Source organism: Tursiops truncatus, chromosome 2 (genome assembly GCF_011762595.2).
Source record: "Tursiops truncatus isolate mTurTru1 chromosome 2, mTurTru1.mat.Y, whole genome shotgun sequence".
Lineage (NCBI taxonomy): Eukaryota > Metazoa > Chordata > Mammalia > Artiodactyla > Delphinidae > Tursiops > Tursiops truncatus.
In genome coordinates this window covers 170,752,881-170,779,520 of record NC_047035.1, presented here as the reverse complement: position 1 = coordinate 170,779,520, position 26,640 = coordinate 170,752,881, and the positions used below count along the sequence as shown (strand labels likewise).

The window sequence follows — 26,640 nt, the reverse complement described above, 5'->3', positions numbered from 1 at the left end:
TTTCTATATTTGTGTGTGGATCTAAGAGGAGCTGAAAATCATTAAAATTCACACTATACTGCATGCTCAAAAATCTTCAGAAAATTCATTGGCTGTCTCAGGAGTACTGGCATGCTTTTACCTTGCATACACTTGTCCATATTTTAGAGATTGTGAGTAAACATCCGGTGACTTACTCTAGGCTAAATTAAGGAGTTGTTGGGATTGAAATAAATACGCTTACGTATAAATGACCAGTTGAATGTGAAGGGAGAAAAGTGATTTTTTCATCTGCAGCAAGTAGATCAGTGTTTGCAGTTCACGAGTGCATACAGTTGTTAATTTTTTATATGGGTAGTTCCTGGTGTTCATGAATATCATTATCAAATAGTATATGCAAGCGTTTTCTATTTACAGAATTGGAGATTTACGTGTGATTCAGTCAAATTCCTATCTGCTCAACGTTGTTTTTATAATACGAGTAACACTTTTATATCTGTCATAATTCACAGGTCAAAATATTGTAGTCATGACTTGGGAACAACTCTGCCAAATGGTTTAACTTTTTTTTTTTTCTGAAGCTAATCACATTTGACTGATCTTTTCAAATGACACACTAAAAGGAAACAGAAATGTAGAATTTATTTGCGTTTGTTTTCGCTGAGTTTTGTCACTCCGGGGATAACGTTTACTGCACTTTTGATTTTTATTTGAAAATAAGTCGTCACCTCTTTTGGTTGAAACTCCACTCTCTGCTCTTTCTCCCATTCATTCTGTTCTTGCTAATGACGTGTTTTCTGGGAGCAGTACTTGCCTCTTATTCAATATGTCAGCTTTCTTTGAATGAATTTCAAGATGTTCTAGTAAGCTGAATAAGATTTGGGCTACTTTAGTTCCTGTTTGGGGAATAGTTCTTCAACCACCTTGACTGTTATCTCTCATATTAGTTCATACCCCCTTCTTGATAAACTCTTCTTAGAATTCTGTGAGAGGAAACATTCTCTTTCTCCTGAAAGACTGATGTTTCTTTTAACAAATGATGAGCTAAAGGTAACTCATGGTGTTTCCCTTTTTGCCTTGGCTATTGGGGAACACAGAAGTATTTGATTTTCTATAGAGCAGCTACTGTCCTGGATGTAATACTTCTGCTGCAATTTTTTTCTCCCTTGCCTAGCCCTTCTTTCAATCACATAGCTCTAGTTCTCATATTTTTATTGTAAAGGAACTATTTTATATGTCTTTTTTTTTCCTTGTCAGAAACTTCAAATACTTCTTTGGAAACAGTTGAAGTTTAAAAGAATTGATATGATCATCTGTATTTTAGAAGAAATATATTGTCTCTTTTTAAAAAAATTTTATTGTAGTGTAGTTGACTTACATTGTTGTGTTAGTTTCTGCTGTACAGCAAAGTGAATCAGGTACACATATCCACATATCCACTCGTTTTTAGATTCTTTTCCCTGTGGATAGGCCATTACGGAGTATTGAGTACTGTGCTATACAGTGGGTCCTTATTACCTATCTATTTTATATATAGTAGTGTGTATATGTCAATCCCAATCTCCCAATTTATTCCGCCTGCTTTTTCCCCCCCGGTAACTGTAAGTTTGTTTTCTACGTCCGTTGAGCCTATGTCTGTTTTGTAAATAAGTTCATTTGTACCATTTTTTTAGATGCCGCATATAAGCGATATCATATGATTTGTCTCTGTCTGACTTCCTTCATTCAGATTGACCATCTCTAGGTCCATCCAGCTTGCTGCAAATGGCATTATTTTGTTCTTTTGTATGTCTCTATTTGTTGACAGCAAACAGGGTACAGGCAGAAAATGTTTCAACACATCTTAAAGAAAGGAGGGGATGAACCCCATAAAAGATACACTGGAGGGGCTTCCCTGGTGGCGCAGTGGTTGAGAGTCTGCCTGCCGATGCAGGGGACGCAGGTTCGTGCCCCGGTCTGGGAAGATCCCACATGCCGCAGAGCGGTTGGGCCCGTGAGCCGTGGCCGCTGAGCCTGCGCGTCCGGAGCCTGTGCTCCGCAACGGGAGAGGCCACAGCAGTGAGAGGCCCGCGTACCGCAAAAAAAAAAAAAAAGATACACTGGAGGATTTAGCATAGGTGCATTCATATGGCCATGCTCTCAGACAGAAATCCCTGGGGAATGCATGTTCCCCTTCGGTAATCACAGGAGAATTTTTGCTCCCACCATACACATGTTATAAAGTGTTTTGAAAATACGATGGTTAAACAAACCTAATAGTGTTTTTAAACTATTGGGACTGGTGCTAGGTATCAGTGAGTCCACCATTATCACTTCCTGCAGAGAAAACACATATTAGGTCTGACATCTAAGGCCCTAATGAGTTTCGAATCCCAATTCTTGTACAGATTATTTCTCAGTTCTGTCGTTTCTTTTTTTTTTAATAATGGATACTAATCTCGTTCTTAATCTAACATTTTGGGCAGTTTAAAGAATGTTCAGTCCTTGGAAATGTCTCATTTCCAGTCCAGGCGTGTTCGGTACATCCAGATTTCCTCAGTCTTAGAAAGTTCTTTTGCAGACCCTGCTGCTGATTCCCAATTCAGCAATTCACATCAACAAACATGTATTTAGCCCCTAGTCAACGTGTCTGTGGTGCATGTGGGTAGGGGGAGGGGAGGGGTGGGAGGCCGAAGATGAAAGACCTGGACTTTCTCGCAGTCGCAGGAGAAAGGACACGGGCCTTTGGCAAAGCAGGATGAGATCAGTGCTGTAAGAAGAAGGAAACTCACGGAGCTTGGGAGAATGATGTCGTGGCAGGAGGGGAGGTGGGTGGTGGAGCCATTGGGAGGACAGAGGTGGCCCTGCAGTGGGGTCCGCGGAAGGTGCTGAAGGAAGGTGCCTGCAGGTGCTGCGCGTGAAGCACTTTGCAGGTGGGAGAGGCTGGAGGCGTAGGAAGGGGACAGCCGAGTCCGGCTCTCTTCTGGCCTGTTTTCAATTAGATTAAATTGAATTAAATGGAACACGTTAATGAGAAGATAATAGAAGCGGCTTATCCAGAGACTTCATTCTAACTAGTACCATCAAACGCCAGATAAAACATTAGATCAGCCCCTTCTGAGCTTGCTCTGAATTTCTGAGGAAAAAGTTAATCATGTAGCTTAGACCCAATGCATGATTTTCTCTGAAAGACCACACTTGTCCTAAAATTCCTTCTAATCAGCTCCTACTTTTTTCTTCTTCTCTTTTCTGCCCAAGGCCTTTGTAAAAAAGGACCATGTGGATGCCTCCTTCAACCCTGAGGGAAATGGGTAAAGAGGTCCAACCAGTGGTCTGTGTAATACAAGGTCCAACCAGTGGTCTGTGTAATACAAGGTCCAACCAGTGGTCATGTGTCCCGGGGTGTCAAGGTCATGTTCTGGGGCTTTCAACAAAGAGAAACCACCATGGGTGGTCCATAGCTAGCTCTCATTATCTGACCATGAAGACCTTCTGCCCACCCACGAAAACAATTCCTTAAGAGTAAATGTAGGGCTTCCCTGGTGGCGCAGTGGTTGAGAGTCCACCTGCCGATGCAGGGGACACGGGTTCGTGCCCCGGTCCGGGAAGATCCCACATGCCGCAGAGCGGCTGGGCCCGTGAGCCGTGGCCGCTGAGCCTGCGCATCCGGAGCCTGTGCTCCGCAACGAGAGAGGCCACAGCAGTGAGGGGCCCGCGTACCACAAAAAAAAAAAGAGTAAATGTAAAAAAATAATATATATATGTATATATATATATTTACATACACACAAATATATTGATATATAAATCATATATATACATATATGTATTATGTATATATATAATATATGTACCTGTATTACGATAATATAATAAATGTGCCATATTTAATATATATAATTGCGATTTTATATAGAGAGAAATATAAATACATAATGGCATCTATTGGATAATAGACATTTTCAATTAATCCCTCTAATTCAGCCACTAATTTAAAATTTTCCGCCACGAAAATTTACCAGAAAACAAAAGCAGCCGTTGGTAGTAAAATGAACAATCTTGTCTGTGTTCCCACCTCTGTGAAGTTGCTGGCTTTCTGGAATGGTCCCAACAAGGCAGCAGTGGGCAATAAACGGCTAACACACCCAGAATGATTAACATCACACTCAGAATCTGCCTGCCTGCTGGTGTGTGTCAGAAGGGCCTGAGTGAAACCAGAGAGCCTTTGTGGATACAGGAAAAAGAAAATCACAAAACCCTGGTCTAAGTAGGATCGACTTTTGCTGACTTTTTCCACTTTCCAGAGCTAAAGATAAAGTAATTAATTGCATTATGAATCATTACAGGTTCTTTCAATGGGAAATATTGGCGTATTCACCTACTTATATTGAACACGCAGCTACCTCCGATAGGTTAATTTTGGTTTTTCTTCCTTCCAGCTTATTACAAATCTAAACTACCTTCACAATTTATTTTTAGGATTACGGTTTGAAATTCTATTTTTACACCGTTTAAAACTATTCCCAAGAGATTGCCTGCATTAAGGAAAAGCTGATACGTCCGTCCGTTCACATACAGATACCAAGGGACACAGTATTTCTTCATAGGACACATTGTTCATATTTGAAGGTCAGTTGCCCTGGGAGGAGTAGCAGGGGGGAGTGGGCCCAAGTGCAGCCTCACTTGATGATCACGCCCCCTGCAGCCTAATTACTCTTAGAGCTCGTTTCTGGAATACTGGCTGCTCTCCGCAGGGTCTGGTTCCATCTGAAGCTCTCTGTAACCTCTCCTCTCAGAAGGCGTGATGCTGTAGATTTTTTAAAACAAAACAGCAAGACTGCCTCAGTTCTTATCACTGCCTGACCAGTTCATCTGTCTGGCGCACAGCTTCTGAGCTGTGTCCCTAGGATGTATCTTCTGCTGGAAAGTTCCCCGCAGTCTCACGGCAGCCACTTTTAGTTTTTTTCTTAAAAATTTTACTGGAGTCTAGTTGATTTACAATGTTCTGTTAGTTTCAGGTGTACGGCAAAGTGATTCAGTTATACATATACATAGATTCATTCTGTTTCAGATTCTTTTCTCATATAGGCTATCACAGAATACTGAGTAGAGTTCCCTGTGCTCTACAGTAGGTCCTTGTTGGTTATCTATCTTATATATAATAGTGTGTGAATGTTCATCCCAAGCTCCTAATTTATCCACGTTTCCCCTTTGGTAACCGTAAGTTTGTTTTCAGTATCTGAAAGTCTGTTTCTGTTTTGTAAACAAGTGCTATTAGTTTCTTGAGTTCATTCATCTACCTTGTATGACTGAGTTGTCCTGAGCATAGCTTAGGAGGACTCGCTGATCTCTTAGATCTCATTCTTTGTAACATTTCAATTCTACATTAAGTAGAGTCATAGGGACCAAAATATTTGACCCATGGCAAGTCGAAAATATCATATCCATACTAGAGATTTCATCCTTCTATGGAATGATATAGCAAGAAGTGGAGACCAAGTTGAAGCCGTATATTGTAACGGAGTCTTACGTCATGTGCTGGTTACCTCCCATTTTCTGACAGTAGATCTGCCAAGCTAGCTGTGCAGCTCACCATCTTCAGTGGAGAGTTTTGTGTTGAGAATTCTCTCCTGAGTATGTTTATGACTTAGGTCCCCAGCAGTGTGATCGCTCTTCCGGCTGCCTGTACAAAGCCGCCCTCTCCGGGATGTTTGCTTTGTTGAGAGTCATCCCCCAGAGGCTCAGGTCCTGAATAACTACCTCAGTGATTTTTAAATACACTTGCCACTTGGGATTTGGAGAACTTTCCAGAGGACAAAAAGCACGTTCTAATGCTGCCCTACTAGGTTCTAAGTCTAAAACCTTGGTCTAGCAGACTGCCGTGAATTCAAATAACCTGGCTATGAAACGTTTTCTTCCTTTGGAGAAGGGTAAAGTGATCTTTAGTTTGAGTTGTGTCTTGCCTTGTTTTGGAACACAGAAGGCTGCTCTCCTGGAGAACTTCTGTGTGCTTTCTCGTTCTAAGTCTGTAATACTTATTGCCTATTGGATGTCATTTGTTTCAAGCCTGACGCTTTGCTTTAACTTCCTTGAGAGCCTTGTGTTCTACCATCAAGTTCATAGACATACACACACTACTCAGTAGACCTACAGTATACTAAGATGGAAGCTGACATTTACTGGGCTTTTCGTGGGCATTGAGTATCATTGTAATTATACGCATTAACTCAGTCTTCGCAACAATCCTGATGTAGGTATTTCACAGAAAAGGAAATTAAGCCTCAGGAAGTTTACAAGTAACTTCCCCAGCTACTAAATGTGGAAACTAACATTCAAGTTAAGACTTCTCTGATCCCACAGCTTCCCGACATAACTCCAAGCAGACCCTGTATGGCTGGAAACCTCCAATTCTTCAGTCAAACGAGTGTGTGTCCTGAAATACAATTTTGAGACCCAGAAATTAAAGATAGCTGATCTGGCCCCCATTTTTTTTTTTTTTACATTCTTAATATCTATTTCTTTAGATAGCCCTTGGGTCTGTGAATTCATTATTTTTTTTCCTGTTATAAGAAATGCTATTTCTGTTGAAGTGCTGCTGGATTTGGAAATCATTCTCATGACTAAATATTTGTTTGCCTTGGAAGAGCCCGGTGTAGGGCTATGCTGCCAGTGGGTGCTCAATAAAGATTAATGGGTGGCCACGCACGTCTGTGTGGAAGTCGTGTGTTTAGGATCTGCTCAGTTCTGCGAAAGAGACAGAAATGATGTGGGAGAGGTGAAAATCACAGGGGCATCACCCAACCCAGATCATGCGTTTCTGTTCGTTTTTTTAAAATTAAATTTATTTATTTTTATTTATTTATTTTTGGCTGTGTTGGGTCTTTGTTGCTGCGTGCGTGCTTTCTCTAGTTGCAGTGAGTGGGGGCTACTCTTCGTTGTGGTGCGCGTGCTTCTCATTGCGGTGGCTTCTCTTGTTGTGGAGCACGGGCTCTAGGCGCACAGGCTTCAGTAGTTGCAGCACGTGGGCTTCAGTAGTTGTGGCTCGCAGGCTCTAGAGCACAGGCTCAGTAGTTGTGGTGCACGGGCTTAGCTGCTCCGCAGCATGTGGGATCTTCCCGGACCAGGACTCCAACTTGTGTCCCCTGCGTTGGCAGGCGGATTCTTAACCACTGCAGGAAACCCAGGGAAACCCCTGGGTTTCTGTATTTGACTTTATTATTTAATGGTCCCAAAGGCCCAGGGGCAGAAGGAATGGGAAGATGGAGCCTGGTGTTTTCTTGAGAAATGATTGGGAAGTCCTGTGAAAATTGGATTCCAGGGCCTGCTTCCAAAGCTAATATCGACTGTGAGAGAAAACTTGGTCCTCTGATGAGGACTGAAAAGAACCAAATATTTTTTTAATTGACACATTTTCTATTATTATATACATATAAAGATGATGAGTAATATGCCATATCAGATGGTTTATTCAAACTGTCAGAGTAAGGGCTGAAGCGTGAGTAACTTTCCAAAGAACCTTCTGGGAAATTCAAGCAGTGAAAAGTGGCAGGAACCAGCCATGAGTTCATCTACAGCCCAGGCGTCCCTGAAAATCTTGGGGGAACAAAGGAAGTTTCTCCCAGAGTACAAATACTTGGTGGGACATTTCTAGAGGAAAGGAGGGAGACGGATCATTTAAACTTCCTTCACTAAAAAGCCAAATGTCCATGCACTGTCGAGGTGTGTGCACTCGATGGAAAGACGAGGGTCAGCCATGTGACATGGGGGATGGTGTCCTCACTGTGAAGGATGACGATTGAGCACCAAGGCCAAATCTCAGCAGAACTTTGAGATGTTAGAGCCCTCGCTTGGAAAAATCAAGCTCTGCTTTGGCATTAGAGAAAGTAGAAGGAGGAAAGCCTGAATTACTAGGAACAGTACCGCAGGTCGTGGGCTGGGCTGGGCTGCGGTGTACTGATACTGTGTTGTAGAGGAAGGTGTACCAGCAAGCGCATGGGATGACCCTGATTCTACTCGAGGCTTATGGGTCTCAGTCTCACCATCTGCCAAGCGAGCAGGTAGAGACTTGCTTTCCAGGGTCCGTTCTAACTCAACTCCTTCAGCCTTGATGGGTTCCTTTATGAGCTGAGGCTTCGTCCATGTATCTTGAGGGTTTTGATGAGAATTTATTTATACAATTCTACCTTTAAAAAACCTTTCCTTTTATCCCCACTCAACTCTCCTTAGCAATAGGGAAGCCTTATGACATTTGATCATTTGGTGTATCAGGGAAGAGCCTGTTTCATTAATATATTACCCTCCACTGCTGACACCATGTGTTACCCCCCTAAAGAAAGGTGACTTTGAGAAGCAACCCGGAAGAGATTTTAGGAAAACAGGCGTTGTAGCCAGGAGAGAACTTATTATGTGTTTGCTGCTTAAACACATGAAAATGATGCAGCTCCTGTGAACAAAAATAGTGTCAAATATACGTGTCATTATGCTCAAGGTAAAGACACATGTTTATAAAAGCACCCCCCTCAAATAAAAGTTAAAGGTTTGAGAAGTGAGAAGGACTGTGTCCCAGTAGCAGGAGCAGGGCCTGTGTCAGCATCCAGAGAGAGGGAGAATGGAGACGGGGGAGACCAGGGCTGGGCTGGGCCTCACAGCCCAACGCCTCAGTGGTGATTCTCCCAGGAAAGACCTGATGAGCTGCTGACATTTCTCTTAGAAGAATCAATGAATCTTTGTTTCCTTCTGCCTCCTCATTTGACCTTATTTTGTTCTGAAACAGAGAAGGAGGAAAGAAAGAACTGAACTGGTGGGTTGGGGATAAGGGGTGTAGGCCGAAGGCTGAGCGGAGGGGACGTCCGTCCGTGCTGTGGAGCCCACGGACCAGACCACAGGCCCCTGATCGGCGCCGGGGATGTTATTGTTTGCTTACTGTGTAGTCTTATTTGTTTCTGCTTCTCATTTCAATTCTCGCCCTGGTGTGTAATAAGTCACCATCTTCCCAGCCATCATCCCCGTATTGACAAGCAAATGTCACCCACATTTGAGTGACATCCGTTGCTCCTGAATATGCAAAAGTATGATGTACGAATCAATTCTACTTGTTTATTTAAAGCCCTTCTTGTGTGTCTTATATATTTGTTGGTGGGATACCTTGCCTCACAGCTGCTCCGGGGGCTTTCCGTTAATATTATAAATCCAGCCTGTTCCTTCTCCTGTTTGCCACAGCAGATGGGAGCTCTCCTCTCTCATACTTTGCTTCTGTTCCCCCTCCCCCAAGACACACGCGGGAGATACGCTCCTAAACTTACAGGACTCTTTCTATACCTTAGGAAAATATCTTGCTCAGTACTTTGGTGAAAGCTGCTTGCTTTATCTGAAGACTTTTGAAGGCATCTTGACAAGTGCCTATTTCTCATGCCTGTGGCACCTTTAAGTGAATGCAGCTTAGGTCAGTGGCTGAATCTCCTGAAAGGCTGCTAGAATTGTAAGCCTGTAAATAAGTGTTCGTATGTATACACCCACCATCTGCAGCGTTAGTAGAAAGAAGCAGCCCTTCCCCGCTTTGATGCGGTGGGCACGTTCATTTAAATCATTGAGAAGCGGCCTTTGTCTCTTCAACACACCTTACTGTTCTCTGGGAAACATCTTATTTCATTTTGGAAGGCTGGTGAGGAAAACCATAAGGTTAAAAAAAAAAAATCACATCTACCATCTGGAAAATTCTAGAGGGCTCTCCTTATGTTAAAAGTGGCATTTTGAACAAACACCTGAAACGCTGATGGTGGGTGAGCCATTAGAGAAATGCTGTCGACCCAGCCACCCTCCTTTCAACCTTCAACTGCACCCTCCGACTGGGGCTGCAGGCAGTGGGGAAACAGGGGACTTAGGTGTGACTCTTGAGTGCTGAAGGCTACAGCACGTCTGTCTCACTCCCCACCCCCATCTGTCCAGCGAGAGCGTCGCCATCGGCTGGGCTCAGCAAGGGAGTATTCAGAATCTCACTGTTCATCCATGTGCAGAGGGTGGGGGGAGAAGCGAGGCCGAGGGGGGGAAAAATCCCACATTGTCAGAGTAATGCCAAACTCCCTTTGAGTGGGATGAGAAGAGCAGATGCCGCAATGAGATGCCAAAGCGGCTCCCCTTCCTCTGCGCCTTGGGTGCCTATAAATTGCTCCGGCGCGCGTTTGTCAGCCTCCTCTTCTCCTGGCAGGTGGTACCCAGGCAGAATTCTGCGTTCAGTCTCTCTCTCGCTCCGCTCCCGGCGGTGAGGCGCTCGCCGCTGCCCGCCAGCCCCTCCGCTCCAGCCCGGAGCCTCCCCGAGTCGCCGGTGCCCAGCGCCGCCGCTCCGCGCCCCCGGGGGGCGCCTGGCCTGAGCTCGCACGCCCGGCGCGGGGTTTGCGGGATGCGCATCTATTAGAGTTCTGGTGGTTGCCGAGGAGGAAAAGAAGAAAACAAAAACAAAAAAAGCAGGAGGAGGGCGATCCCAGCGAGCGAAAGAAGAGGAGGCAGAAAAAGGCAACTTCAGACGGAAAGTTGGTGCGAACTGGCGCAGTCGGCAAAACCGGCAAAGTCGATCGCGGGCGGCGGCGGAAAAGTGTGAGCGGCCCCGGCGAGCGCGAGGGGCTGCGGCGGCTCTGCCCTCCCGGGGGCCGCGCCGGCGCCGGCGGCAGCCACAGGTGCGAAGGGGCTCGCGGGCGGCGAGAGGGCGCCCCGCGCACCCCACCCCCTGCTCGGGGACTTGCGCGCAAGTCGCCGGGCGTCCGAGCTCCCTCCCCAGCCGCAGCCTCGGCTGGGGGGGAGCGAGAGCAGGCGAGGAGCGGCCGGCGCGCGCGCCCGCCCAGGGGACTCGGGGTTCGCAGGGGGCTGTTTTCGGCTCTGAGGAGGTCCCCGCCCAACCTTCAAAATTTTGTCCAAAAGCAGACAAGAGGATCGCCCCGCGCTGAGCCGGCTGGTGGGCAGCAGGAGGCGCCTGATCGCCGCCGGGGCGCTGGGGGTGGTGATGGTGCTTCTGCTGGTCGTTCTCATCCCGGTGCTGGTGAGCTCGGCCGGCACGTCGGCGCACTACGAGATGCTGGGCACCTGCCGCATGGTCTGCGACCCTTACGGGGGCACCAAGGCGCCCAGCACGGCCGCCACGCCCGACCGCGGCCTCATGCAGTCCCTGCCCACCTTCATCCAGGGCCCCAAAGGCGAGGCAGGCAGGCCCGGGAAGGCGGGCCCGCGGGGGCCCCCCGGTGAGCCCGGGCCGCCGGGCCCCGCGGGCCCGCCGGGCGAGAAGGGCGAGCCCGGCCGCCAAGGCCTGCCGGGCCCTCCCGGGGCGCCCGGCCTGAACGCGGCCGGGGCCATCAGCGCCGCCACCTACAGCACGGTGCCCAAGATCGCCTTCTACGCCGGCCTCAAGCGGCAGCACGAAGGCTACGAGGTGCTCAAGTTCGACGACGTGGTCACCAACCTCGGTAACCACTACGATCCCACCACGGGCAAGTTCACCTGCTCCATCCCGGGCATCTACTTCTTCACCTACCACGTCCTGATGCGCGGAGGGGATGGCACCAGCATGTGGGCCGATCTCTGCAAAAACAACCAGGTGAGCGCGGGCAGGCGGCGGGGAGGGCGGGGAGGGAGCGCGGGAAGGTGCAGGCGAGAGGGAGGAGACCCCGGGCACGGGGGTGGGAGCCCGCGGAGGAAGGGCGCGGCAGCCCCGCTCCCGGGAGCCGAGAGCGAGGGGCAACGCCGTTCTACCCCGGGAAGGCTGGGGTCGTACGCCAAAGAGCGCCCGGCGGCCTGGAGACTGTGGTTCCCGAGCCCGGGACCGGCACTTGGTGCGCGCGACCCCCGAGGGGTGGAAGCCGGGGTTCGGTCCCCGGGACAGTTTGTGCACCGCGGGGAGTCCCGGAGCAGCGAGCGACCCCCGGCTGCGGGGTTCTCAGCCGTGCGGGGTCACTGTCAGGCCCTGGCCGGGATGGGAGGGCTGGGGGAGCCAGGAGTGGGCGTGTCAGGGTGACAAACCCGGGGGAGAAAGACCGGGGCCCAAGGGAGAAAGAAGGGGCGCGGAGTGAGTCCGAGCCGGGCGCGTCCAAGGCCGAGGCAGAACCACGGGGCCGGCGGTCGCAAGGTCCCTGCGGCGTCCCAGACCCGGGAAACTCACAGATAGTCAGATTCGAGATGCAAAAACTCTGCTTTAGATTTCAGCTGAAGAAGGGGGAGATGTAATGAGTGCTGCTAACAAAAGGAAAAGTTGAGACTCTGGGTTTGTGCCGTAAAGCACGCTCGCAGACACAGAACCCAAACTCCACTGGCTGGAGGCGGAGGGCGCACGGGCAGGTGGTCGGGAGGCCGGGCGGAAGAGCCCAGCCCCGGGGCTCTGGGCCTCACTGCCAGCGAGCCCCAGGGCGCCTGCGTGAGGGTCTTTCCAACCCAGCCTTTTGCTCACAGGCGGCAGTGGCCTTGGCCTTGGCTGTGAAATAGCCTCAGATCAGCCCTCGGCCAGAGGACCTGCTCTCCTGAGCCGAGATGACCGGCGCTGCCACAAGGGCCACTGGTCTGCAGTGTTATGCTGGGGCCACTTCCCCGTTTGCTTGAGAAATTCGCGGTCATTGCAAAACCAAAGTGTGTCCCATCTCTTCATCGGGGGAGAAAAATAATATTTGTAATTACCTCAAAGTGTAATCAGACCCTCTGCAGGCGCTGAATCAGCAGCCGCTGGGGGAGACCTTGCAGCCTGCAGTCTGGGTTGAATGCCTGGGCTTCAACTTTGCTTATTGGGTGGTCCAGGGAGTGCCCACCCCCCACCCTGCCGTGGCCAGCTGTGATTTCACAAGGGCTCTCCGGCTTCAGGTCACTTCTCCCTCGAATTCAGACCTTTCTAGCTGTAACCCAGGTTTCTATTAGCAACATTAAAAGCAGAATTTATTCCAAAGTCCTAATTCACAGTGTCAGAATTCTTCCAAAGTGAAAGACAAATACCCTAAACGTATAAGAGGAAGGACAAAATATCCTGTCCCTCCCGCTACCTACCACCCCTCACTTCTAAAGGAATTCAGAAGTAAGTAGCTTAAGGGACCCTAAGGTCACATAGAACAAAAAGAGGAAAAATGGCCACCAGGAGGCACTGACAGGGTTGTTTATTATAGTTCTTATACACGAAAATAATATTAAGATAAATAAAAATTATTCACAGAGAAGTGGGACGGTTATAGGTAAATGGCTAAAAAGGCCATGACGCACTGTACCAAAATAGAGCTATTGTGTCACCCTAACAAAATGACTTGTGAACAGCCCCTCAGCAGGCAGAGATGAGGCACCCATTTATTTACAAATTGGCTGTCTTCTGACTCAAAGGTTACGTCTGGCAGATACTGTCAGGCTGGAGAGATTGTTTTCAGAGGTATTAATTCAAATAGAATAAGATTCAAGTTTTATCAGTGTATAAAAGCACACTTCTTTAAGTATGTGGAAATTGCAACTGCATGAAAAGCTAGGGAACAGTACATTTCAATTAGTTTAAATGTTGATGCTGAGGCCCAGGTAAAGATTCCAAGGAAACCATTCCATATACGTTTTCTGTGTACGTTTTGGTTTTTTAAAAATTTTTTCATCGTTTGGAGTGTAGCATGCGTCTTTGTATCATCCTAGCATGTACATTCTATGAGGATGGAGGGGGAAGAAAAAAAAAAAAAGGCACAACAGCTGACCTTAAAATGTCTCATGCTTTGCATTGGCATATTAAGCTGATACTTCTACAAAAGGTGAGCAACAAGTTATTCAGAAAAACAAATATAGTAGAAAACGATATATTTTCTAGTTCAGCACAGACTGTTTTGCAAAATGGTTATTGCAATATTACTGTTAAGGAATTCTATATCTAGAATAGAACTGTTTTGTAAAGTCTGGTCTGCAGGCGTTGCAGATGAGAAATCTTTACAAATCCTTTTTTAATTAATATTAAAGAAAGAGTTTTTCCTTGATTTTCAATTTTGCTCTTGTCTGATCACTTCTTAGTTGGCAGGCAGTTCCCCCCTCTGAGCTGACCTAATTTGTTTTCATAAAACAGAAACTCAGAGATCCATGTCAGCGTAATGTTCTATGGATTAAGTGGATTTGGGAAGCACAGAAAAATTAAACTAAAAATGCAGTTCACTCTAGGATAGAGGAATGCCTCTGGACGACAACCACATGAGAACCATTTTATTTATGCTTTGTGTTTGAATGCAGGATCACAGATGGAAACATCAAAGGCCAGTAAATTAACCTGATGCGCCACTTAACCTTTTGTTTATGATTCCACAGAAGTACAATGAGAATGAAATTATGAGAGCATCAGTAGCGATTAATTAAATTAGCAAATGTTACCATAAATATTGTCTCTAATGACAAACCCTCCCTAATAAGATAACGCTAAGGCCGCATAGCCTATTACATTCTCACAAACACAGCACTGAAAGGACCACGGTTCTCAGATTCCCCAGAAAACCATCAACCTAAATTTAATCTTACCATGTCTAAAAAGCCCATGACAGTGCATATTAAAGGCAAAAGTTGGACTCAGATAGCTTTCCATAGAGACTGGAAATATTTTTTTAAATGTTTGTATACATTTAGCAGGAAACCTGAATAAAAAAATATTGCTATTTGAATCCAATCACTGTAATACCACTCTAATAAGCCAGTCTAATAAAAACTAAAACTGACTTAAGGTTAGAACTATAAAATAATTAAAGACTAGTTTTTACTCTAAGAATTTATTAGTTATGGCACCATTGAACATGACATATATTGGAAACAAGACAGTTTGCGGGCTGTTACTCATTTATTAGCAAGATTAATGAAATGTCAAATGAATTATCTTTTTAGGGGCTGTGAAACGTGCACCAAAGATCAGCAGAATCTAAATAGTTAACTTACGAGATGGAAAAAGGTATTAGAGTACATTTAGGTAGAAATGGGTATATCGGGCTAAGGAACGGATGCATCGTATCGTCAGAGAAAAGGCTGAAATCTGTGTACATTTAGGAACCTGAAAATAGCCTCCAGGGTGGACGCATTACTTTCCTCAATAGTCTGATGGCTTAAAGGAAGAATTGTTGGAAGTTACTGGGCTGGATACTACAGCTTGAAATTTCAGGTCCCATTATACCTTTAGAGTGGGATCAGGTGAGCGGGCATGCTAAAATCACGCAAGGTACTCTGCAGTATGGCAGGTATTTTAATTGGGAGAGTCTTATGGTTCAAATCTTAGAGAATCACTTTCATTAAAAAGCAATCACACTGGCTTTATCCAACAAAGGAAGTGAAAACCATAAGGGTAACCTTCCAGTCTGTGGGATCATAGTAATGCATTTGCAGGGTTTTGTGGTAACACCTACGGAATAAAAATGCTAACAATTTTGTGGGCTCGTGGTTCTATCCCGCGGGATAAAAATTGCATTTTATGTATATATATACGTATATATATATGTGTGTGTGTATATATATATATATATATATATATATATTTAAGACTGTTGTCTCTAAATCAAGTGATTTTAATGAACCCCAGTTCCCAAATGCCCTCATGTAGAAAACAGTGGTAAAGCGTAATACCCATAGAACTCAATACTAAATACCTAAAGCACTAAATAAACGTGTGTGTCCGGTTATTAATCATAGGTGAGAAGTACATCATAGATTGATAATTAGTTAATAGATTACTAATATAGCTAATTAGTATTTTATATTTTAATTTTTCTCACCCATTAAAAATCCACACATTAAAAAAAACATCAGGTCCTAAGAGTACGGTTCTTTCTCCTTGTAGATTTTTTTTTCCCTGGGAACTAATGACTAGATGAAATTAATGAATCAAAGCATCCAACTCCTATACACGAGTGATTAATTCCTAGGAAACATTATGACATTAAATTGTATTATTACTTAATGGTCAAAACAGATCAACTCACCAAGTCGGTGTATATATTTAAGTCAGTGCTTGTGAGCACAATTATATTTTGCTTTCATTTTATGAGTGTCAGCACAATGTTAAGAAATTCTGAATCTTTTAAGCCCTTTTCTCCTTTTGCTATATGATAGCCAGGAATAAATTTTTTAAATACTACTCAAATTACTTTACAAGTTCAGCAGTGTCAAAGAGTCTTCTCCTTTTTTACCATTTCAGCATTAATGTGAGAACGTACCACATGAAAATTTAATTTGAAAACCAATCATTTAAATTTTGATGTCTCATTTCTCTCATTTTGCCAAGTGATAAAATCTCACATGCTGCACCCCAAGTCATGCATTATTACGTAGTGCAGGTTTACAAAACCACTAAATCACTTGCTGTGTTATTCGGAGAAATATCATTACAGTGGAAGAGAAACAAGCCACAAAGTAGATGTTTTACTGAAATAAATCAAGTACACGTCTGCCTATTGAAAAAATTTTTTCCAAGTCAGAATCAAAATAGAGCTAAACGGATATGAAGCCTAATTGGAGTTGAGGATGTGACAGAATGCCCATATTACTTGATATGATGGGTGGGCAACTGGACTGTTTGCAAATGTCTGTCAGCTCACTAATGAGATCACGGGCTCAACCTGAGTGGATTAGAAGCCAACCTCCATCCTCAAAGCAAACCACGCGTTTAGAACCACCTCAATATGAAAGGGTAGTCAATGAGATCATTCAAAAGAATTTAGAAATTTTAGAGACTTCAAATTCTAGAAATGTAGTTCCTTCTATAACTTGTAGATGTGTTGAAATTAAATAGCTTATTTACGTACACACATCACAATTAAGCGATAAAAAGGCACAAAGAGAAAAAAGAACTCTGAAGACTTTGCAACCAAAGATGTTTCATTGAGTTAAGCTTTGGGTACAGGGGCTTCTCCTTGAATTAGATTTCGAAAGCCCAAAATCAAAATGATTTTTCTTTTTTGCTTCCTGTATAGTAGAGTTACAGGAGTGGGATTTCTTTGAGTCTGTACGTACTGTGGATCTCAGTTTTCTAATAATCATGGGGACCAACAGAAATTCGGATTGAACTTCTGCACTCAAACAGCTGGTTAGGATATCGCTGCCTGGCTTTCATTAAAATGCAAAAAAGTGGCCGTTTCAAGAAGTGATTGGGCACAGAGTCACAAGGAATTAGAAAAAGTCATGATTTAGGAAGAGAATAGAGTGGTATGCATTGCTTACCACATATAGTAAAAAGAAAAACAAAGACTGTTAGAATCACCTTCACGAAAGCACTATTTTCTCCTTTCCAATAACATAGTCGAAACTGTTACAAAGATATCCTCATAAAGCCCCAAGGCCAAGGTGGACTTGGCTGTGCTAAATTCAGTGCCATGGCAGCCAGTCTGCTTATGATGCTGTGTGAATGACAAAAAAAAAAAAAAAAAAAAAGAAAGAAAGAAAGAAAAGAAAGCCTGAGCTTTGTGACCGCCTAGAGGGGTGGGATAGGGAGGGTGGGAGGGAGGGAGACGCAAGAGGGAAGAGATATGGGGATATATGTATACGTATAGCTGATTCACTTTGTTATAAAGCAGAAACTAACACACCATTGTAAAGCAATTATACTCCAATAAAGATATTTTTTAAAAAAAGAAAGCCTGAGAATTCTCTCTTACAAATTCTAATTCTTGTCTGTTTCACGCAGGTGCGTGCTAGCGCGATCGCCCAAGACGCCGATCAGAATTACGACTATGCGAGCAATAGTGTGGTTCTTCATTTGGAGCCAGGAGACGAAGTCTACATCAAATTAGATGGTGGGAAAGCCCACGGAGGAAACAACAACAAATACAGCACATTTTCGGGATTTATTATCTATGCTGACTGATCATGCAAAAACTAAGCTTATTACTCTGAGTTTGGACACTGGATTCGTGTGGCTAACGTCAGTGAATCGAGGACCCCAGGGGATGCCGGATGCGGGGCGCCTCAGCTGTGTGTATGTGGGGAATTCAAATGCTACCTGACTCACATCTGTATACTCAGAAACATTATGTAAAAAAAAATATTAAAAGCAAGATAAGCAGATGTTGATCACTACCGCCAAAGCAAATATTCCTATTGTTCGTGTCGATGTGAATGAAGTCCTATATAGATCACAAATTTTTATAGAAAAATCTAAGACACTGAATTATTTCTTCCATATATATGATACTTTGGTGTACTGTGATCTTGCTGCTCTTATCCATATGTCAGCTTTGGTTCTTGTGAGTTTACCTGCTTATTATGATACTCGGGGTCCATTCATAGTGTAGGGAAGAATGATTTTTACCCTGCAGGAGGAGGTCTCATTGACATAATGCTGCTTTGTCCCCAAAGAAATTGTCTGCCTTGTACTCCTGTTAACTTTAGAGCTAGACCTGGGAATGATTCAACTTTAAGCCTTAACCTGGAATTTTCTGGATTTGAGGGAATTCCCAAGCCTGTGATCATGTTTCACATTCTTTTTTCTTAGGAATCTTCTTTCCTCTCTTTTCGGGTGATAGTCTTTAAAAGTAGAGATTGAACTTGTATCATAGGATTACCCTCTAAGTGTGTAAATGTGTAATTACGTATGGTATTTAGAAAAATCCCCCTGTGTCCAGTTTGTCAATAGAATGCATTTAGGTTTACTTGGAAAGTCAGAGAAATTTATTCTTTAGTGTTAAATCAGACTGAGGCTTTTGCCTTCTTTGGAACAAAAGATTATTCGTAACCCAACGCATATAGGTTTAATTTGCGCTGGTGCATGCGTCACCAAGGGGACACTAAGTAAGGCCTTCAAATAGTTACTACAAGTCATGGCCTGAGGTTATTTCAACGTGAACAATTTCACATATAACCAATACGACAATAAAGTGTATATATTTGATACAAATAACCTGCTACATATATATATGTATGTGTACATATATATATGTCAGATGAAATATATGTGTGGCTTCAGACCATAGGCACAATAGCTGTATAGCCCCAAAAATTTAATTTAAAGAAGTGTACGTGTAGGCACACACACAAACGTGTATAAGTTATTTGACTTATCTTGGATTGAAATATATTTTGGAAGACAAAAATATATGAAGTAGCAAAATAATTTAGATGACTTCTAAGAATTATCCAGAAAATTAAATTTTATTAGGTTAAAATGCCCCGGAAATCATGTGTCTGTAAATTAGGTCTGTGGCTTCTTTATTACCATATGCCAATCAATACTTTCACTGCGTTCTGTGGCCGACTGTTACTGTTAGGACTGCAGAGATGAAGTAGCTGTCCTTTGCAGTGTTTATGAAATATATGCATTTGAATGAGCAACGTTTTTCTTTTTTCTCAGGTGGACCGAAGCTGACAGTAAAGTAGATTTTGAGAGTAGTGCAAATCCTTCCTCTCCGGTTAAAGTACACTGCCAAAAGCCATCTCTTTAATCTAAGAAAAAGATTTAAAATGCATGTTGATACGTCCTAACTATCAGACAGCTTCCACTATTACAATGAAAAATCTGTTCCACTCTCAGGTGCCTTTGAAGACTCTTTGAGAAGTAGATTTCAAAAACAGAGATTGAAAAATCTGCCTGTTTTACTGGCGAAGGACATTTGCATTTTTTTCATTTAAAGGAATTAGTTTGTTCTGTTTGGCTCATTCCTCTTGGATACTTTCTGTTCTAATACACAGAAAGCTTGATCATCGTTGATCCATGGAAATATCTTTTATTTAGCCAACCTCAACTTTCCAAAAGAGTTATGCCTGGTGTTCCCATCTGAATGTGCTGTTTGCTTGGTTTAAATGCCTTGGTCTGAGTAACTCTCATGATTTATATGATTAAAAACATGTAAGCCCGTTTATCAAGAATAATGGCTAATTCTATTTGGCCTTTCTAATATGTAAGATAACTCATAAAGGAATTGCAGTGGATTTTATTTCCATTTAACAATATGTATTTATCAAAGAGGAATTAGCAGTAAGGGTTTGGAGATTTTTTTTTAGGTAACAAATCATAGCAAAGGATTCAACCAAAAGATTAGCTTATAAACAGCAGAACAGGTCAACTGAGAGTTTTAAAAAGGCTTTATTTACACAAAACATCAGGGCTGGGTGTCTTTTAAAGAGTTGGCTCTAGAATCAGACTGTCACTTCTAATAGATCTGACATTTTCTTCAGATAAGTAAGCGTTATTTTCTCTGTTCAGGCCCAAGGAAAGACAAATAAAAGGTAAAGGAAATAAAGAGAATATACATAAGGCAAACATTTCTCTTTTTTTTTTTTTTGCATTCTATATTATTAATTAAATTGTGGCCTTTGTTACTATAAATGTAATGATTCATTAAACTATATTATGTAATATATTTTGACTTTTATGATTGAATTTTTCTAATTGAGTACGATGTCATGTGTTCATGTCCCCTTGTACAAATTTTTCAAAACACAACAAAATTTATAGGAAAACTGGATACCAGAAAGCCACAGGCAACGAAACTGATGTATTATCAGTATATATAGATAGGTGAACAGCATATAATTAAGCTTCCACAATATTTTTACCATTGTGAGTTGGTAATTATATTACAGTATCTTTTGAAAACAGTCTCAAAATGTAACTCCCCTTGCTGCAGAAGCTATTTTGTCGTGCCATATTATTCATTAAGCATTAATTAAAGGACAGCAGGATAATTAGTAGAATCATCAATATTACAGGAAACATTAGATTGCTCCAGAAAGGGGTAATTTAACTAGAAACACTTTAAATTTTCTCATGCAGTGCTGGTGACAGATTAAGAAAACAAAACAAAAGGAAGCAAAACTCCACTAAGGGGATGTAGACTGTAAATCGTTGTTTGGATATGGGTACTTTTGTCTTTATTTTGTTAAGGAAAAACAATAGGGCTTAATTAGGCTCAGTAACTCCCTAAACGTACAGATGTAATAGCCAGTTTCTGAGAAGGCGGAAGTCTTCTAATTCTCCTAAAAAGGAAATGCTCTGTCAGTCCAATGTAGCTCTGATTAATATCTCACAGTGGGTTTGAAATCCCTGTCTGTTCCCTGCAAGCTTTATACTCAAGGTATGAATTCAGAACAACTGTCCTATTTGAAAGTTAGCCATTGCTTGGGGTTCTCTATCAGTATCTTATCAAGTGCAGCCTCAGTTATGCCTCTAAACAACATTTTAGGAACAATGTTGGTAGGTATATGAGAATAGCCGTGACCTCCGTATTTCGTCAGCCGATGCTTCGTATGTATGTCATGTGCTATCAGAATCCGACCTTCATAGCCCTCATCCACCAGAAGACGTACCCTGTGAAAAATGTTAACTCATTATATGGCATCGGTCTCACGTTTACAGTTTTCAGGGTGCCTTAAACTTTTTACTCATAAACCTATTGTGTTGTCATAAAGATACCGTCTTCCCTTGCGGCACGTGTCCTGGGAGACCCTTAATAAATATTGCGTGGTGATGATAAAGATATTACCGCACCCTAGTAGGAACATGATCCTTATTCCCTGCACACAGAAATCCCCAGCTTGTGATATTTATGACGATGCCTGGCAGTCCTGCATTAGACACAGCTTCTAACAGGATGCGCCAGTTTGCATAAGTGGCCACTTTAGCATTTTATTAAATAACTTTATTCTGGATTTGTACCCAGCTCTCCATTCTAAAATGCCTCGCTTAGTCGACCCATTTTTCAGATTTCATTCTCTCTGTCTCTCCTTTTTCTCCTAGCAAATAAAATCGACGACTGTTTGTGATTAAAATAGGGAAACAAAAGGAATCCTTGTACAAGTAGAACATTCTGAGAGTAAAATCAGTTGGTTTGAAAATGAAGGGCATATGATGAGCTTGATAGTTATTTTTAACTATCAAGTTAAAAATTATTTTTAACTATTATTGAAGTATAGTTGGTTTACAGTGTTATGTTAATTTCTGCTGTACAGCAAAGTGACCCCATTATACATATATATATTCTTTTTCATATCCTTTTCCATTATGGTTTATCACAGGGTATTGAATATAGTTCCCTGTGCTGTACAGTAGGACCTTGTTGTTTATCCGTTCTCTGTGTAATAGTTTGCATCTGCTAAACCCAAACTCCCAATCCATCCCTCCCCCACCCGCCACCCCCTTGGCAACCACAAGTCTGTTCTCTATGTCTGTGAGTCTGTTTCCATTTCGTAGATAGGTTCATTTGTGTCATATTTTAGATTGCTAGTCATTTTTAAAAGGTCAGTTACGGTCCCTCTGCGCTATTCCTTTTGAAGCCGATGGGAATTTTGACTTAGTAGTAGTCTGGGAGCATTGGATTAAATTGGCCAATAAAAATTTACTCTTTCTTCCTTCCATTTCATTAAGATTGCTATAAATAATGAGCTGTTCCTTTAAATTTATAGTCAGTTGACTACAGAATGGCTTCCTGCCTATTGTCTAAACATCTAATCCTCTTGGCTTTGTTAAGTGCTGTAATCTGTAATGTGAGTCGGTCACCTCTGACAGCCACCATCTGTATAGGTCTGGACCCTGGGCAGTGTCTGCCGTGACTTCCATGGGTCTCTGATGGCAGGAGATGCAGCTTGGAGACCATGGCTGTTCTCTGGCATTTTCTGTCTTGTCTTGTCGATCCCTAGATTTCCAAATGGATCTAGATGGATGGGTAGCGCCTTCCGCCAAGGGCTAATTATTTGAAAGGTATCTTTTTTGTTTCAGTAGCATTTCTCGGCATTCTAGTGCATGAGTCATATTTAATAACTACTACAGCAAGCAAAATGTGGGCCACTGCATCAAAAAACTCGAGCACAAAGCCTTGCCCTCTGAGAACATACATTTTAAAAGAAATTATACTTAAAGATTAGATCTTATGTTTGCAGGCCAAAGGAATGCCAGAAAAGAGCCAACCTGGGTGTTTTGTCTAGAAATCTGCATTCACATCACACGTACCTCATGTGTGTCCTAAGAATACTTAGAGTGCTGGCTGTGCCACCACCATTATTTGCTTCTTTCTTTCTTTCTTTTTATTGAAGTATAGTTGATGTACAATAGTATATGTTACAGATGTACAGTATAGTGATTCACAAGTTTTAAAGGTTATACTCCATTTATAGTTATTATAAAATATTGGCTCTATTCCCTATGTTGTACAATATATCCTTGGAGCTTATTTCATACATAATCATTTATACCTCTTAATCCCCTACCTCTGAATTCCCTATATGCCTACCTACCCCTCTATAGGGGTAGGGCATTACCTGCCTCTCTGAGATTTGTATAATGTCCAAAAGTCCTGATCTGAAGTTACTTGTGGAATGAACTCTCTTTAAGGGAATTATTTAAGGCCGTTATATGATCGTTTATGAAAAGAGAGAAAGATTTGACAGATGCATGCACAGTGCTGAAACGTAGTGTGACAAACCTTGATCCGCAACTGAAAAGGAGTATCACCTTACCGGAAATTTTAGGGTACACTTTCCCCTGTGTATTTTCTGAGCATTTCTCAACATTTTTGTCTCTTTTCCTTGTCTGAGAAGAAGAGATATCTTATTACTACAGAGGCACATTTGTGTAAACAAATTCCTGTAAGAAGCCTGTGTCATATCCTGAAGCACAAAGCCACTGAATTGCGCAGTAGTGTGGACAGATACTCATTTCAAAATGGGAACCCTTAGAACTCATTAAGTCAAGAATCTGGAGACTAGTTATCTCATGAGAAAGAGAATGTTCTGGCTCTAGACACATAATTATATCCTGACTCTCAGGAAAACTGCCTGGTCACTCCTAAAATAAGAGATCGTCTCATATGCTGCGCCATTGTGTAGAAGAACAGTATTTAGAGAGAGACCGCCAGAAGGAAGGAACCAATACAGAGGAGAAGACAAAAAATCACAGTAATTATAGCAATACAAATGAGTTCATGTTTTGCAAACAAATATTAGAGAGAGACTACAAAGTGTGAAAAGGCAGAGATATAATAAGATTGAGAAATGGAGCATAAGATTGAAAACAGGTGTTAGACACAGAATTTCTGGTGCTGAAAACCAGAGGTAGGCAGAAGCGTGCTTCTCTGTTCTTGCACTTCAAAGCTTTGAGATTACTGAGGCTCAGAGAAGGACTGCTGATGAATGATGAAAATCAGGCGCCCAGGAGGTAGGGACAAGGGGATACACACACAACCCAAAAGTCATTTAGTAATTACCGTGAGCTGTACTTGAGTCCAGGGACTTAATGCATGGTTTTAATTTACAAAGATTAAGGATGCGTACATACACAGATACATAGACATACACAAACACACATGCACATATATATACTTTTTGATGTATTTCCGTACATCTAGAATGTTTACATTTAGCTCAGTGAAAGCTCATATCCCCATAGACCTCCCTCTGCAGATTCCCTCTTTTATTTCAGGTCTAGGAGTGTCATGGAAAGCATAGGGGTGGAGAAGATACAGCTCACTGCCATAAACGGGCTTAGAGAAACAAAGCAGGTCCTGGGAGCAAACTTCCTATTTCCAAGATGAATTGTAAAACGTGTGTTGAGGGCATTCATCAGGAAATCATGGTTTTGAGGTCATGAAAGATGAGGAAGGTCTACACAGCACCCCATTTTAAATTCCAGAGAATATTCATCTCTGAGTATGGTCCAAGCTAGTAGGACTCTTAGGAAACCTGTTTGCCTGTATTGAGTGGTACTCCTGGGCAAGGAAATTAAAATCATAAAACAAAACAAACAAACCAACCAATAAATCTGTTTATCAAAGAACTGGTTTGAGTAGTAAAAAAACAAAAAAAAAAGCCCTAGAGATTCTGGTCAGAACAGTCAAAGCAGTTTGCTCGTGTAGAGCTGAGTGTCTCCATATTTATATACAAAACTACCATAACGTCAGTCAACTCTGTCTGATGATGTTAAACTTGAAGCCTATTTTACTGTTAATAAGCTCATCAAGGAGGTCTGCCAGTACACAGGGACAGTAGAAGGCATACATGTAAAGATAGACGTCCCGGGGGAAAGACCCTAAGGCTGTGTGAGCTGTGGCCACTGGCTCAAGACCTCCCCATCAGACCCAATGTACATGTGTTCAACTCCTGCTGCTTGAGCCCCACAGTTTCTGGACATCACTTCTCTGCTCCAGTTTGGCTTTTACTCCCATTCCAACCAGTTTTCTACAGTCAGAACCCTGTTCTGCTCCGTGTCGCCATGGAGAACCACTTCCACTCAACCTTCCTTTCCCCACTCTGACCAGGAGTTCCATCCTTCTACTTTTTTGCTCACCTTCTTCCACTATCTGTATTCACCGATTTGCTTCAAGCATCCAGGGATTTTCCCCTGCTATGTTATTCCTGGACATCTCTCCATCTCTCTCTACACTTTCTTCCCTCCAGCTTGGACCTCGTGACCCTCATCTCAACCCCTCCGTGGTCCCCCCCATATCAACCACGTTTTTCAGACGGAATCCCAACCCTCAAGCTCTCTGTCTCCATCTTCTACTTCTATTCACAAAATTTCTTTGGTCCTACTACCAAAACACAAAACATTTTTTAGGAAAATAATCACCAAATCATGGACATTGGTGCCAGTGGACAGTCATGCAGTCATGATCTCTGGCCTCCACTGGGTCTTCCACACAACAGTATCTCTCATTCATTCACCATCCACTCCCAGCCTTTATCCTCCTCTACAAGGTCCTGCCCTGAATCCATTCCTTCCTTCTCAGGAGATGACCATGTCTCCTTCACAGGCGCCCTAGAGATCACACGGGACCATGTGTCCTCAGTTTCCTGTTCCTCTCACCAAAACACCGTTCTGCACTCACTCCATTACCTGCCGCACCTGCTTTCGTTTCCATGGAGAAAGTATACCTCCTTTCAACCAACTTCCTATTTGCTGCCCAGATTCCATCTCTTTGTCTCCTCAGGAGCCTTCCTCTGTATCTCTTACCTGTCCAGATTTTTTTTCGGTTAACATTGACGGACCACTTCCATAGTCTACCCCCAGACACTCAGCTAAAAACCGCATATTTTATTTCATATAAATTCTATAATGACCCTGTAGATTAGGCACCACTTCCCTGGATTCATTCTCTCTGTCTCCTAACAAAACCTTCCTTTGGTCCTGTCTGGACTTCTAGCTCCAGCGCTCCAGCCCTGCTTCCCTTTACTATCAAGCTTCTTGAAAGAGTAGCCTCTGTCCTCTTCGTCCCCTTCTACTCGTTCCTCAAGCCTTTTCTGCCAAGACTGCACTTATTGACTGAAATAAAGACTTCCTGGGCTTCCCTGGTGGCTCAGTGGTTAAGAATCCATCTGCCAATGCAGGGGACACGGGTTCGAGCCCTGGTCCAGGAAGATCCCACGTGCCACCAAGCAACTAAGCCCGTGTGCCACAACTACCGAGCCTGCGCTCTAGAGCCCATGAGCCACAACTACTGAAGCCTGCGTGCCTAGAGCCTGTGCTTCGCAACAAGAGAAGCCACCGCAATGAGAAGCCCGCACACCACAACAAAGAGTAGCCCCCGCTTGCAGCAACTAGAGAAAGCCCGTGTGTAGCAAAGAAGACCCAACACAGCCAAAAATAAATTTAAAAAAAAACAGACAACTTCCTGATTGTGAAATCCAATGGATACTTTTCAGTCTTTATCTCACTTGATATCTGCCACATATTAAAAGTGTTCAAGCCCTTCTGCTTTAAGTATTCTTCTCCAACAACTTTCATAAAAATGCATTTCTCTGATATTCTTA

At 43.1% G+C, this 26,640-nt stretch overlaps 3 protein-coding genes across 4 annotated transcripts in view; 2 read left to right on the top strand and 1 right to left on the bottom strand.

The window, feature by feature from the left end:
• The window catches only part of RSU1 (Ras suppressor protein 1), a 363,740-nt gene that overhangs the window by 256,036 nt on the left and 81,064 nt on the right, over positions 1–26,640 (top strand). The window lies entirely within an intron of this gene.
• C1QL3 (complement C1q like 3) lies at positions 6,945–20,267 on the top strand. Its single transcript, XM_019933504.3, has 2 exons — positions 6,945–11,539; positions 17,591–20,267. The coding sequence occupies exons 1-2, from the start codon at positions 10,952–10,954 to the stop codon at positions 17,768–17,770; spliced, it is 768 nt and encodes a 255-aa protein (XP_019789063.1). The 5' UTR covers positions 6,945–10,951; the 3' UTR covers positions 17,771–20,267.
• The window catches only part of PTER (phosphotriesterase related), a 30,816-nt gene continuing 24,556 nt past the window's right edge, over positions 20,381–26,640 (bottom strand). Inside the window, 1 exon segment of the mRNA XM_019933505.3 lies at positions 20,381–21,208. Coding sequence (XP_019789064.1) covers positions 20,998–21,208 — 211 coding nt within the window. The 3' untranslated portion in view covers positions 20,381–20,997.

Bases quoted from the DNA above. Each gene is read 5' to 3' on its own strand.
- C1QL3 (XM_019933504.3), top strand. From the start codon at position 10,952: ATGGTGCTTCTGCTGGTCGTTCTCATCCCGGTGCTGGTGAGCTCGGCC. The intron at 11,540-17,590 runs GTGAGCGCGGGC...TGTTTCACGCAG, and splicing joins ATCTCTGCAAAAACAACCAG to GTGCGTGCTAGCGCGATCGC.